General features: G+C 34.7%; 2 protein-coding genes across 3 annotated transcripts; one reads left to right on the forward strand and one right to left on the reverse strand.

Annotated features, from left to right (window-relative positions):
- The first annotated feature begins 3053 nt into the window (after positions 1–3053).
- LOC125663033 (uncharacterized) lies at positions 3054–9789 on the forward strand. 2 transcript variants are annotated; one of them, XM_056157246.1, is made up of 3 exons: positions 3054–3300; positions 3627–3784; positions 8304–9789. In XM_056157246.1, exons 2-3 carry the CDS (start codon positions 3702–3704, stop codon positions 9448–9450), a joined length of 1230 nt encoding a protein of 409 aa, XP_056013221.1. In that variant the 5' UTR covers positions 3054–3300; positions 3627–3701; the 3' UTR covers positions 9451–9789. The 2 variants fall into 2 exon arrangements, with proteins under 2 accessions (XP_056013221.1, XP_056013222.1); XM_056157247.1 differs by lacking the exon at positions 3627–3784 and having other exon boundaries at positions 3120–3300; positions 8304–9606.
- A 69-nt stretch (positions 9790–9858) lies between these two features.
- Positions 9859–13685, reverse strand: LOC125683377 (uncharacterized). The gene is made up of 3 exons (XM_048924511.2): positions 13472–13685; positions 11324–11456; positions 9859–11013 (listed from the first exon to the last, which is right to left on the reverse strand). The coding sequence occupies exons 1-3, from the start codon at positions 13562–13564 to the stop codon at positions 9869–9871; spliced, it is 1371 nt and encodes a 456-aa protein (XP_048780468.2). The 5' UTR covers positions 13565–13685; the 3' UTR covers positions 9859–9868.
- Positions 13686–14439: the final 754 nt, after the last annotated feature.

Consider the following 14439-nt stretch of genomic DNA (forward strand, 5'->3'; position numbering starts at 1 on the left):
TATCATTTTGAACAACTTTTGTTCAATAATGCTTTTCAAAATATTTGTCGTTTTCAAGATATGAGGCGTCAATTATTTATGATTTTGGCCCTTAAAATCCCTTATTACGTAACATATGACCTACTTTTTGATTTGATAAGAACAAGCTCGTTTAGATGAACATTTCCGCTTCAATGACTTATTACAAAATATTAATAGTTTCTGAGATATTCTCATAAACCTTTGGACCCTTCTGGGTCCCTAATTTAAAGGGTCAGCCCCTTTTGCTTAATATCGTAAGAAAGGTCATGACATTTCAAACATTTTTTGTTCAACAAGTATTTAGAAATTCTTTACCGTTCTCGAGTTATTTCTAGACGTAATTTTTAGGGGCCAAACTGTAGCTCCCTAACGGGGCCACATAGGGTAAAAACGAAATATGCATATTGTTCAGATCATCATTCTGAACAACTTTTGTTCTTTATTGCTTTTCAAAATATTTGTCGTTTTCGAGATACAAGGGGTAAAAAATTTATGGTTTTGGCCCTTAAAATCCCTTATTACGTAACATATGACCTAAATTTTTATATGAATAGATTTGGATTGTTGAGATGAACATTTTTTGTTCTTTGACTTATACCAAAATATTAACGATTTTTGAGATATTTGATCTAGACTTTGAGCCCTTCTAGATCCCTAATTTAAGGGGCTAGCCCCTAAATCATGATATTTTCGAAAAGATCTCGTAAATGTTGACAACTTTTGTTCTACATGTCTTAACAAAATATTTGCAAGAAAAAAGATATTGGAGATGAAAGGTCAAAAATCGCCGAAATCGGCGAAAAATTTTGACATCCATTTTTTCAGGTCCAGGCGAGCGTTTAGGCAAATCACCTCCGGTAAAATCGAATCCCCCACAAATCTTCTAAAATGTTTACTCTATCTTGTGTAGAAATTTCAAGACTCTAGCTTCAAAACTAACGGAGGAGATGTGTGGACAACAAGGCCCTTCAAAAAGTCACTAAAAGAGAGATAACTCCTGACCGGAAGTGACGTCAAGCACGAAATTTTGCAAGCAAAGTCTCGTCACTAAAACACATCTTTCCTGAAAATTTCGTGAAAATCGATCGAGAAATGGCTGAGAAAAACGCGTGTACTACCAAGGAAAATAATAATAATAATAAATAATGAAGAAGAAGAACGCGAACAATAATAGTAAGGTCTTCCGTAGGAGACGGAAGACCTTAATAAACAGTAGAATCACTAGAAGGTCTTCCGTTGGAAACGGAAGACCTTAATAAACAGTAGAATCACTATAAGGTCTTCCGTTGGTATCGGAAGACCTTAATAAACAGTAGAATCACTATAAGGTCTTCAGTCTGGAACGGAAGACCTTAATAATAATAGAGGAAAAGAAACATAAGAATCACTATAAGGTCTTCCGTTGAGACGGAAGACCTTAACTAGACGTACAATTTAGCTTCGGTAATGTTTTACAAATATTGATAATTTAAATGTTATAAATTAAAGACTCTCTCTCCCTCTCGGCAAATAATTAAAGGGGTCAGCTTTTTTTCGAGAAAAAAGTTAATAACGTTATTTACTGCGATACAGATTCGACTGATCAGACGAGTCATGCCGCCCGGAGGCCTATTTTTTGATATCATTCTAGATATATCTCGCAAAACTGAACAAATTTTGTTCTACATGTCCTATGGAAATTTTCTTGAGAAAAAAGTTATTGATTGCGACATTTATGAGACTGTTAAGGCGAGTCATAAGGCCCGTGGGCCTTTTTCTCGATATCGTTTGAAAGATCTTGCAAACCTGAACAACTTTTGGTCTACATGTTTTATCAAAAGTTTCTCCAGAAAAAAGATATTGATTGTGACACTAATCAAACTGTTCAGGCGAGCCATGAGGCCCGTTGGCCTTTTTCATGATGTTGTTCGAAAGATCTTGCAAAACTGAACAACTTTTGCTCTAGATGTCTCATTAAAAGTTTCTTGACTAAAATGTTATAGATTGCAACAATAACCCAACTGTTCAGGTGAGCCATGAGACCCGAAGGCCTTATTCTTAACATCGTTACTTAACGCTTGCGAATCTGAACAACTTTTGTTCTACATGTTTTATCAAAAGTTTCTCGAGAAAAAAGTTATTAATGTTATTAATTGTGATACAAATTCGACTGTTCAGGCGAGCCATGACGTCCGCAGGCCTATTTTTTTTATATCATTAGATATATCTTGCAAAACTGAACAACTTTTATTCTACATGTTTTATCAAAGTTTCGTGAGGAAAAAGTTAATCATTGTAACAGAAATTCAATGGTTCAGGCAAGCCATGAGGGCAATTGGCCCATTTCCCTATACGACAAGAAAGATCTCAATAAACTGTACAACTTTTGTTATATATGTCTAAACAAAATGTTCACGAGTATAAAGTTATGCGACATTTGTCACTGTTAAGGCGAGTCATAAGGCCCGTGGGCCTTTTTCTTGATATCGTTTGAAAGATCTTGCAAAACTGAACAACTTTTGTTCTACATGTCTTATCAAAAGATTCTTTAGAAAAAAGTTAGTAATTGTGACACTGATCAAACTGTTCAGGCGAGCCATGAGGCCCGTTGGCCTTTTTCATGATGTTGTTCGAAAGATCTTGCAAAACTGAACAACTTTTGTTCTAGATGTCTTATTAAAAGTTTCTTGACAAAAATGTTATAGATTGCAACAATAACCCAACTGTTCTGGTGAGCCATGAGACCCGCAGGCCTATTTCTTAACATCGTTTGTTAACGCTTGCGAAACTGAACAACTTTTGTTCTACATGTCTTGTCAAAAGTTTCTCGAGAAAAAAGTTATCAATGTTATCAATTGCGATACAAATTCGACTGTTCAGACGAGCCATGACGCCCAGGAGCCTTTTTTAAGATCCTGTGAAACTGAACAACTTTTATTCTACATGTCTTATCAAAAGTTTCGTGAGAAAAAAGTTAATCATTGTAACAGAAATTCAATGGTTCAGGCGAGCCATGAGGTCCATGGGCCTATTTCTTGATATGACACGAAATATCTCAATACTCCTTATTCACGGATTTCGTGCATGTCAATTTAAAACGAGGCTCGGGATACTAAACATAGAAAAACGGCGTGTTCAGAGACAGCGACAGCCCCTTATCACTGTTGTGTTCCTTGTTGTACAAATGACTCTCGGTACGACAAGGAACGGCGTTTATCCTTCCACAAGTTCCCAGTGGACTCAAGAAGGCGAAAACAATGGATCTTCAAAATAAGAAGGGATTTGGGACCAAAGTTTAGGGTAGGTAAATGAACTAAGCTGACGACAACGTCGTATACACGTTGTGGTGACTGTCGTTTGTCTTTTGTTTTTCTAGTTAAGAGTTATTGATTTTTAAAATGATAGAAGTTTGAAATTTAGTTCTTAAATATTATGGAAGTAAATGGCACTGTTACATAAATGTTCTGTCTTCAGACCTGAATCTATACGTACATCTACATGTTTACAAATTGCACTTTCACTTTTGATATCAAGAATTTGACTATTAAAACACTCGGTGCTTACTGCTTTAGTTCTTTATAGTATATAAACCGTGGTTCAGATGGTTCTATTTTTTATTTCTTAAGATATCTGATGCCACAAGAGTGTGCTCTGAGCATTTTCATCCCTCAGAAATCAGAAAGACACTGACAGGGAAAAGGATGCTGTCAACTACTGCGGTGCCATCATTATTTGATTGGACAAAAAGTACACCTACTAGACGTCCACCTCGAAAATCTCTTATGTATGTTGTTTTATTTTAATTACAATTAAGTATTATTTATCATGTTTACCCCCTTTATCCAGTATTTCTGATATACAAGTTTGTGTATATATCTATATGCTGAGTGATGTGACTGTGAAATCTAAAATATGATGATTTATAACTGAATTGAAAACGTGATGATAGCACTTGGTGATATATTCTTGATATCCAAGTCAAGTGTACTTATATGTGTTTTGAAGTGTTTTCCCTCACACAATATAAAACAAACAAGTTAGATGACAATATTCAATATTGTATGCAATCGCAAATCATGAGAGGTATATGTAGAGTTGTATCAGTATTTGATTATTCAGGTGTTTTTGGGAGTTGAACTATGTTCAATCTCCCTGGGTCATCACGCACTTTTCTGCGCAGTAATTTGTATTGATTTGTATAGTGGTCGTCAGCAGGGGTTCTGTGTCAGCTGATTTACTCCTAGGTAAATCAACATAAACTTTTATAAACATCCGCCATTAAATAATCCATGTAACTTTCCTGAATTAATCTAATTTTGATAATTGACATGTAAATAAATGCAATGATATTGTATTCAAATTAATTTGAATACAAGATTTCGATCAAATTGATACTGATAGACATAGAAAAATAAAAGATAAGGTTGAAAATTGTCGTTTGTAGCGCAGCGTCATCTATAAACATTGATAGGGAAACGAACGACAACTGCACACAAGCCCTATTGACACCGTGGCGCGAAATATCGAATATGGTACAAAACCTCAGAAAATTTACAAGAAATAACTCTACAACATTGTGTATGTGTATATATTTGGTTTTTTTTAATGTGATATAAAAAATGCTTGATGTTACATGTAGATTGAATTAAAATACGTCATTCCCAGTCAACAACTTTCGATTGGGATCGGAATACGAAATAAAATTTCTTATATCCGGTGGCAAAGTGAAACTGCTTCATGCTTCAAGTTATTGAATTACGTAGTAATTGCACGTTACACATTAGAGAACTGTTCCTTTTAATAAAGAAAGTCACAAAATAGATACAAAATGAGTGTACCTTATTCATTACTGTTACCGAGCTTTCGTCGACTATAATCTCGAAATGGCGTGTTTCGCTGCGCTTGATGACGGTAAGGTCCACATTTTCTACGTGAGCAGTGTGATATTTGTTTATGAATTTTTTGCGCATACATGGTATGTCTCGGCTAGGAATAATGGAAACTTTCTCACCTATGTATGTAAAGACATATTGATCTCTATTTTTAAAAATGTAGAACACTTTTATCAAATGACAATGTTTGAAAACGCTTAGAGCCCCGATGTCAGAATTTCCTTTTCCAAGACATCAATATGTCAAATTCATTATCCTTTTTGAATAGTATGTACCATATTTTGTACCAGTTATCCATTTTGAATCCCCTATTACAATGGGATTTTGCTGCACTCTGTAATGTTTGAGTGGATGTCATGAGTGTGTGTCAAACAGAAATTTTAAGAGCATGGGATAAGGTGCTGCCATGTATTACTTCACTATCAAAGTTTAACCCAGTTGCCACAATGTTGAATTTATCCTGCAAAAGGATTGGAAATTGCTCTGGTCAAAACACATTGTTTATTTGTCTACAGATGAAAGAGACATGAGGATTCTCCCTCACAAACTGAAGGAAAAAAAATAGTTATGGATCTTGTACATGTATAGTTTATTAATCACTATAGATTTCCAGCATCACAAGTCTGATTCCACTATATGCTTTCCATACTGTCAGGTTCATTCACCCCCTGTTTGAGCCACAGAATAATATCCCAAATACCTTGGCAATAAATAACATTATTTTACTAGTGTTTCATTTTAAGTGGAGATGCGATGAAGTCGAACTCTGCTTATGATCTGATGAAGTGCCTTTGGGCGGGCGGGCGGGCACGCATCAACATTTCATTTCCGCACCATAGCTCTTGAGCAAATTATAGGATCTCATTCAAACTTAGATGGATTGTCACCCTCAGTAAGATGAGGAAGCCTATCGATTCTGGGGTCACTAGGTCAAAGGTCAAGGTCACTGGCTATAAATAGACTGAAATTTGGAGAAAATTTTGTTTTCCGCACCATAGCTCTTGAACGAATTATAGGATCTCAATCAAACTTAGATCGATTAAGTAAGACAAGAAGCCTATCGATTCCGGGGTCACAAGGTCAAAGTCACAGTGGCTATAAATAGACTGAAATTTGGAGAAAATTTTGTTTTCTGCACTATAATTTTTTAACAAATTATAGGATCTCAATCAAACTTAGATGGATTATCGCCCTTGATGAGACAAAGAAGCCTATTGATTTTGGTCAAGGGTTAAAGGTCAAGGTCACAAAGGATTTAAGTCGGCTGAAATTTATGTACGCAAAATTTTGCTCCCTGCTTGATAATTCTTGAAAACTTTTCTGCCGGTTCCCTCTATGCCCATTCCTTGCGCAACTCGGCTTGTGCATTTCCGATGCCTGACAATTTTTAATTTTTTTGCATTTCATTTATTTTGAGTTATTATACAATTATTTACCATTCCTTTGATCCTCTACAGGACTGTAGTATACTCAGGTGATAGTTTAGCATATTGGACTACCTTTTCAAGTAATGAATCCTTAGAATTAGCTATAACTAGGATTAAACTTGAATGTATATATACAGGGGAAAAACTTCTTCATAACTGCAAGGCATTGATAACCATATTGATTTGAATGTTTGGGCCATAATATGTGGTCACATTTTTCATGAGAACAGGTCTCGAAATTAACATATGCCTGTCAGTCCGTGACTGGTTAAAAGTCTGGCGGACTGACTGACATTTGTTTTAGTCAGTCCGATGGAACTAGTTAATTTCCTAAAGCATCATTTTGGAAAATATAATTATGAAATTTTATACACACATTTAGCATGCTTCGATCTGTAAATATTAGACGAATCTGGTTCGTAAATATAAATCCGACATTGAACTGTTACAATATTGTCTGAGGCATATTGAGTTAAATTTCATTTTAATAACATAAACGAAATATGTTTAATTATATCTGGAAAACTGTTGGACTGGTAAATTTTTCTGCGGACTGGTTGAAATTATACCCCATCAGTCCGGCTGGACTGGTGACATAAAAAGTTAGCTTCAAGCCCTGGAGAATATAAAGGGGTGAAATTCTAGAAAACAACAACACGACTTCAGTTACTCGAGGAGCGTTGTGGCCCATGGGCCTTCCATTATCCATGTTTGCTGTTGTAACGCTTTGAAAAACAACAACAGTTGATTTGTATCTAAAATCATGATAATATTCAGTCATTTATCCCCCTACCCTTCCAGTACTATCTTTTCTAACTGAATTTCCACAATGTTCAACTCCCACGAGTACTTTAAGTACTTTGATTTTACCCCTTGAAATCAGGGGGCAGGGCCTTCAAGTTTGAGAAAAATAATGATATTTGATTGTAATTGGGGGAAAATCTAGGATCTAGAGAGGGCACACAAATCATATGTTCAAAAGGGCACTTTTCGTCGCGGCAAGACAATTTTGGGGCACTTTCATTGTATCATAATATGATAGTAATAGAATTTAATCAATTAGCCTCTTTAAAAGTTAATACCTGCTGTTCTGATTTTAAACTTTTCAATCAACCTAATGAAATAAAGGACACTTGTTAATATTAACAAATATTTAAAAAAAAAAAATTATGCTCCCCAAACAAAGTTAAGGAACATATCGTTTTTACTCGTTTTTTTTTTCTTATACTATTATTCTCTGATACATGTACTTACTGGCTGAGAGTGTCCTCAGAAACTACTCAAGGGATCAATATATTAAACATTTTTAGGATGATAGTATATCATCTATAGATGTGCAGAACGAAAATGCATGAACTTGCATTGTATTTTTCGTACACTAACTTCGTAATTACTATTTCCTAAATTTACCAGTCCACTAGTTTTCCAGAAATATTAATTAAACCTATGTCGTTAATGCTATTAAAATGAAATGATGGAATTTAACACGTTGAATGGCTGAACCAATTCTAACCAATTTTGGTAGATAGCTTCTATGGGTAAAAGGGAACAAAGTTATGACTGCCTCTCTGGGACCAAAACCATAAAAATTGATACAATCTTTTTAAAATCTTGCATTATTTAATGTGAGCAATATGTAGTGAACCCTTTATCAAAATTGTTAAATTCATGACCACGTAAGTTTAAGGTCCTGGCCCAAGGGTGGAGTCAGTTTGGTCATATATTGAGAATGCATCACATTTTTAAAAACGTCTCGACTTCTCATCAAGGTGACCGATAAGGCTTATGGGCCTCTTGTTTTTAAATTTCATGAACACAAGTCATAAACCATATTTAAATGGTGGGGTGCTTGGGAAACGTCTGTGACAATCCCCATTACAATTGGCACCACTTGACTCTTACTGAATTTTTATGTAAATTATAATACGAAGATATTGCTGTTTTGTTTATGTATTTCTTCAATGCCTATGAATTTTATTGACAGGCGTGCCACTTGCTCTGAAGAACCAATGGATATCAACGATTCTGGTGTCAGTCCTTCAATTCTTCAAGGTGAATCACAGCCTCTGGTACCTATGATATCTAAAGACCATGACTATACTGTGGAACCATCTTCACCCAACAGTAAATTGGAAGCTGCCCAGAAAGAAATTGATGTTTTACAATGTCAAGTAGAAGGACTGAAGGCTGAAAAATTCGGTGTGCAAAGATTTTCTTTAGATGCAAAATTGATAAACTTTTACACAGGGTTTACAAACTATAAAACATTTGTCAGTATTTTCACTGCATTGCAACCTACTGCAACAACTATGGTACGTTGGACACAGATGCAAAGACATTCTTCCAACATAGACAAAATTAAAACAACTCCGTTCAAAGATGATTGCATGTCACTAAGCTTAATAGATCAGTTTTTTATGTTTATGTGTAGAGTTCGACAAGGATTTCCCGAACAAGATCTTGCTGTTAGGTTCAATATTTCCCAAGCATCTGTCAGTAGAATACTTATTACATGGGCCAATTATTTGTATGCAATGTTTGGAAGTTTATGTATTTGGCCCTCCCGCAGAATTGTAGATCAAAATATGCCTGCCTGCTTTAAATGTACATACCCAAATACAAGAGTGATCTTAGATTGTACGGAAAGTAAAGTACAAACACCAAGCTCAAAGGTCTTAAATTCAGAAACATATTCGAATTATAAGAGTCATACAACGTTTAAAAGTCTTATAGGTATTACACCATTCGGTAGTGTTTCATTTGTAAGTTCTCTGTACACAGGTTGTATATCTGATAAGGATATCACTGCAAGGTCAGGGATCATTGATCTGATTGAAGAAAATGATCAGGTCATGGTGGACAAAGGGTTTCTTATTCAAGACTTGTTAGACACCAAACATGCAACTGTAGTAATTCCTCCATTTCTCGGTCATAAAGGGAAGTTTTCGCAAGAGGAGGTGGGCAAAACTCATGAAATTGCCCGATTACGGATACATGTAGAAAGAGCAATTCGTAGAATTAAAGAATACCATATATTTGATGGAGTTATTCCATTGAACTTGGCTTCTTCAATAAATCAAATTTGGACTGTTTGTACAATTTTAACAAATTTTCGAGTTCCATTGTTTTAAAACTACAAATTCGCAATTGCATAAATTTTTTCAGTGCAAGAATTTTTAGTATTTACAACAAAACATGTTTTACTTTCAGAATTATTTTGTATTAATTTGTTGGTATCAAATTGTGCAAAGTTACATTCTATTAAAACAAATCAGTTATTCTTGGAATACTTTTTCCATTTTTAGACACAAGAAGGGAGTTGTAGAGAAATATACTACATATGTATTCCTGTGACAATCATATGCCAATAAAATGTGTCATACATTTAAGCTATTAATGTAACATTCATGTACAACTAATACAGTACTGTACATCTAAAACAGCATTGTGTAATAAAAGTTCTAAAACTCCGAGAGCATTTTTTCTTTGAAACCTTCAATATGGTAGAATGAAAAATTAAATGACAATACCTTCAATTCTGAAGTTATTCTAATTTTGACAATTTTTACAAATTGCTGGTAGTAGAAATTCGAAATAAAATTTATCAAGAGCAATTTTCATGTCAGCCCATTTATCACTGTCAAAATGAATTCTCTCCTTGTGATAGTCCTGACGGCAATTGACAAAGAAATCGCACCATGTTAAGCCCGTCAGTGCCATTTGACCCATTACTTGGTAGAAGTAACTGTGACTTGATTTCAGTTTGTATGTTCCATTAGTTTTGTTCTTCACTAGATATTTACAATCTACAAATGAATCCTTGTCGGGACACTTAATTTCAAGAAGGCCAAACTGAGGTATGCTTGTAGGGTCATATACTTTACGGTCAGGAGACGTCCCAAGATGAGGTGCATTTGGATTAAGTACAAAACCGCACTTGTACACATTATTCATTGTGATTTCAGAGTACAACTTTGCAGCTTCAGGTTCATGTTCAAGTCCATATTTCATGGCAGCAGTTTGAATGTGTTTGGTCTGTAGTATTCTTGTAGCAAGGCTTTCAAAGTCAGATTTTCTACTACAAATATCTTTGAATATGGAAGACGTTATGCGATTTCTACGGACATCATGCCATGTCTTGTTATAACTTTGTTCATTTGTTTGCTTTTCTAATTCTATAGCAAAATCATGATTAATATGTAGTCCCATAGATACATGAAAATCTGCATAGTTAAGAACAGTACTATATTCTGAAATAAGGTTGGGTAATTCACAATCAGGAAAAGTCTTTTGATCAGGGTTGTTGATAATAAGGTCACCATCTGACTTAGAAATCTTCTGCTGGTAGGAAAGGGGAGATCCAACAGGCACTGGACCAAATTGAGAGGGAACAGTTTCACAATTTTCTTCATCAGTGCCAAAAACTTTCAAAATTTGGGCATCACTACCGATTGCTGTAAGTTGCTTGATTAAAGTGTCTTTCAATTCATTGCTCGGGATTGGCTTTTTTACAGGGCAATACACATTGGGAAGAATGCCTTCAGTTATTTTTCTTTTCCTCTTAGGTTGACTTGTCTTCGGCTTCACTTTATATACTTCAATGTTGTCAACTTGTTTTGGGGCTAACCCTTCAGTCCTCTTTGGAATGTTCCAATGCTGAGGCAGGGATGTCTTGCTCTGAATGGGTGGAACAGCTGTAAAATTTTACCATATATTCAATATATGGTATGTAAAATGATTTTTTTTTGTAGTGTAAAACCTAGGGCCTGGGGGAACACTTTATACTCTAAAATAATAATCTACAACTTAAATATGTTGATAAACATGGTACTCCTAAAAATTTCCACAGAAGAGATAAAGTGATTGTGATATTTAGGTGTATTGAATGAGCAAAGCTGATTCACATGTATTTAGTTTTCTTGTGACATAATATCAGTACAAATTACAACTATACAATTTTCTAGAAGTGAAATAAAATATATATTGAGTCCATTTCTACACTACCTTTCAGACCAAGCTTTTGGAAATGACATAACAGGTATAACAGTCCAACACAATGGCTGCAATGACCATTCCCAGCTTTACAGTCACATTGAGATGATAAGACCATATAAGGTGAATCCATCGAGAACTTGACCTGCAAATGTTTATTTACATATTACAAATCGCACATATATGATTAGGTATACATGTATATATTTTACAGTATTTGACTGTTAAACAAAAACCATTTAAGATTTCATATAATTATATTTATTTTCTTAAAACAAATTTTAGATTACATGATTAAATGTACATGTATGCGTATTTAAGATTTCTTAATTAAACAAGAGCCCCACAGGCCTTATCAGTCACCTGAGTATATTAGTCAAAAGTATCACTAGTCCCAAGGGTTACAAAATCTAGAATATCATAAAATTGCATGTAACAGTTTTGGTAGAGGCCTTCCTGCTCTACATCACAATGCATTTAGTTTTTCTTACACATAGGCGGTTCTAGAGAACATTTGTTTTGGAAATTTGTTACTTTTTAGCAGTTTGCATAGCCCCGAAGGCCCCAGGGGTGCAGGAGTCCTGAAATTAACAATTTATGTCCCCTTGTCGAAGAGATGCTTCATACCAAATTTGATAGAATTGGAATGGTAGTAAATATCAAGAAGTTAAAACTGTTTGATTGTTAACACACAACGGACGCAGACCAATTGCTACAGGTCATCTGGGTTTACTCAGGTGACCTACAAAAACCGAGTTGAGCATAGTGTGTGGTATTTTTCTCAACCTGAATTAAAGGAGCATGGACATGATTTGAGCTGGGGAATTTATTTTTCCATTTTTAATGTTTAATAAAGGTATTTCTAATGAACATGAAAAATTTTGAATGTCAGTTGTAGAGTTACAAGAAAGATACAGAGCTCACAATTCTTTGTTATGCTAACAAGGCTCATGTCATGTTTTTGTTTACATAGATTAAATATACTAGTAATTGTTTTGTTGAAAGCAGATATTTCAGTTAACAAGATAGTTCTAAACACAATTAAACAGTTCATAATGTCCCCATGCTTGTCCCATCTCATTAAAATGTTAAAAAAATATTTATCATAAAAGCAATCTATATGAATGTTACTATATATTTCCTATAAAACACCTATATGTAAACAATATCACGGCATGTGCCTTGTTTACATATATGTAACAAAGAATTGTGTGTGATGTATGTCACTTTTAATTCAATAACTGACATTAAAATTTTTTGCTGACCATTAGAAATACCTTAGTTAAGCATAGCAGACATTAAAAATGGGAAAACAAATCGTGTTCATGCCCTTTAAAGAACATCCATAATCTTTTTAACACCTAATAATTATTGTCATTATGCTGACGATAGCCATGCATGCAACAGAAACAAAGAGAAACAAATAAGAAAAACATAATTGTTAGCTTATGCAATGTAATTAAAATTAGATCCTTTGATCCGCTCACGTATATCGCTACACCTTGTGTACCGATATACGTGAGCGGATCAAAGGATCTAATTTAAATTAGATTGTAGCTTATGTAATATTCAATAAATCGAAAGAAACTCACATTGTCAACATGAATAATAATTGAAAACCAAACAAAAGACTCATCATCAAACCATAAGTCTATACGGAGTTTCATTTTTCCTCATAGAAGGATAGGCCCTTGCTCTAACACAAACTGTGTCAAAACTACTATCAACTGCCTGTACTGAAGTGAAATAAAAGTAACAATAAAACAGCTGATTGACTTAGTCTATGTAAACAAAAATATGTATGCACACTTTATTTCTCCAAGCTCTGATCGAGAGAAGAAAACTAATGATTGACGGCCTAAATACATGTATTTTAAACGATCAACACTTGTGCAGATTGAACTGCAACAGCTGATATTGCATAAACACATGTATATATATTGTACACGTGTGCAAACCTGTTTATTTCGATACATATGTAATTGAAATATATATTAATTTAATAATGTATCGATATGACACATTTCCAAGTCTACAAAAACTATAACGAACCAAAAGAATCATGATATGTTGTACTTAGGTAGGATAAATAGCGTCGTAAACACACACGTTATCAAGTCTAGCATTTAACAATAACAGCTGATGAACTTGAAGTTTTACCTTCGACATCGTGAATGTATCCCTCGACGAAGTTACTATATCCTTTTGTCTGCTTTGAGCGAGGAATTTTGGCCGTGTTGTTTGCCCAGTCATCAATGAAATCTTGTGTTAATGAAGGTAGACACTGGATATTCTTCGCCAAAATCGTTTTCTTGGCCATGGTGTTTGTGTTTGCTACCGTGATGTTTGTAGTCCGCGCCTCGGTTTCATTTCAAAATGGCCGCGGGGTGAATAAACAGTATAAACTGTACAACTTTTGTTATATATATCTAAACAAAATATTTACGAGTAAAAAGTTATGATTTAAAACGTGGAAAAAAATTGGACACCTTTTAAAACTCCATTTTCGACCCCTACCGAGCTTCCATACTAGGCACTTCCGGAAATTTTGAAAACCCAGGTGCACAACTACAACATGTCGTCTAACATCACTGAAAATTTCAGCACTCTAGCATTTATCGTTTTTGAGTTTTTGTCTGGACAAAATGGTCATCTGAAAATCGATAAAAGGGGGATAACTTCCAACCGGAAGTGATTTTTCAAAAATGGAAACGGCGGTACAAACTTCAAATGACAACGCATCAATCCTGAAAATTTGAAGCAAATCGATCCAGCCATCTCCGATAAATCTTCTGCACAAAAATCGATAAGGAGAAAAAAAAAAGAATAATAATAATAACGAGCTATAACTGTGTTGGTATGCCAACACAAATGTCTCCGAACACCTCCCCATGTCAGAAATGGTTTTTGATACCGGATATGCACTCAGGATCCTCTAAAAACCCTAGAAACTAAATTTGGTTGAAATCCGACGGACTTGTAATTTTTGATGGTGGAAATGGACTCGGGGTCACTAAAATACCCTAGAAATTGAATTTGTTTGAAATCCGACAACCTTGAGTTTTTGACGTTTTTTGGCCGCCATCTTGAAACGGCGGCCATTTTGAAAATTTGAAAAGATGAATGCA

Source organism: Ostrea edulis, chromosome 2 (assembly GCF_947568905.1).
Source record: "Ostrea edulis chromosome 2, xbOstEdul1.1, whole genome shotgun sequence".
Classification (NCBI taxonomy): Eukaryota; Metazoa; Mollusca; class Bivalvia; order Ostreida; family Ostreidae; genus Ostrea; species Ostrea edulis.

Excerpts from the sequence above, each read along its gene's own strand:
- LOC125663033 (XM_056157246.1), top strand. The coding sequence starts at position 3,702 with ATGCTGTCAACTACTGCGGTGCCATCATTATTTGATTGGACAAAAAGT. Across the intron at positions 3,785-8,303 it reads CCACCTCGAAAATCTCTTAT|GCGTGCCACTTGCTCTGAAG; the intron begins GTATGTTGTTTT and ends TTTTATTGACAG.
- LOC125683377 (XM_048924511.2), bottom strand. The coding sequence starts at position 13,564 with ATGACTGGGCAAACAACACGGCCAAAATTCCTCGCTCAAAGCAGACAA. Across the intron at positions 11,457-13,471 it reads ATACATTCACGATGTCGAAG|GTCAAGTTCTCGATGGATTC; the intron begins GTAAAACTTCAA and ends AAACATTTGCAG. Across the intron at positions 11,014-11,323 it reads CCAAAAGCTTGGTCTGAAAG|CTGTTCCACCCATTCAGAGC; the intron begins GTAGTGTAGAAA and ends AAAATTTTACAG.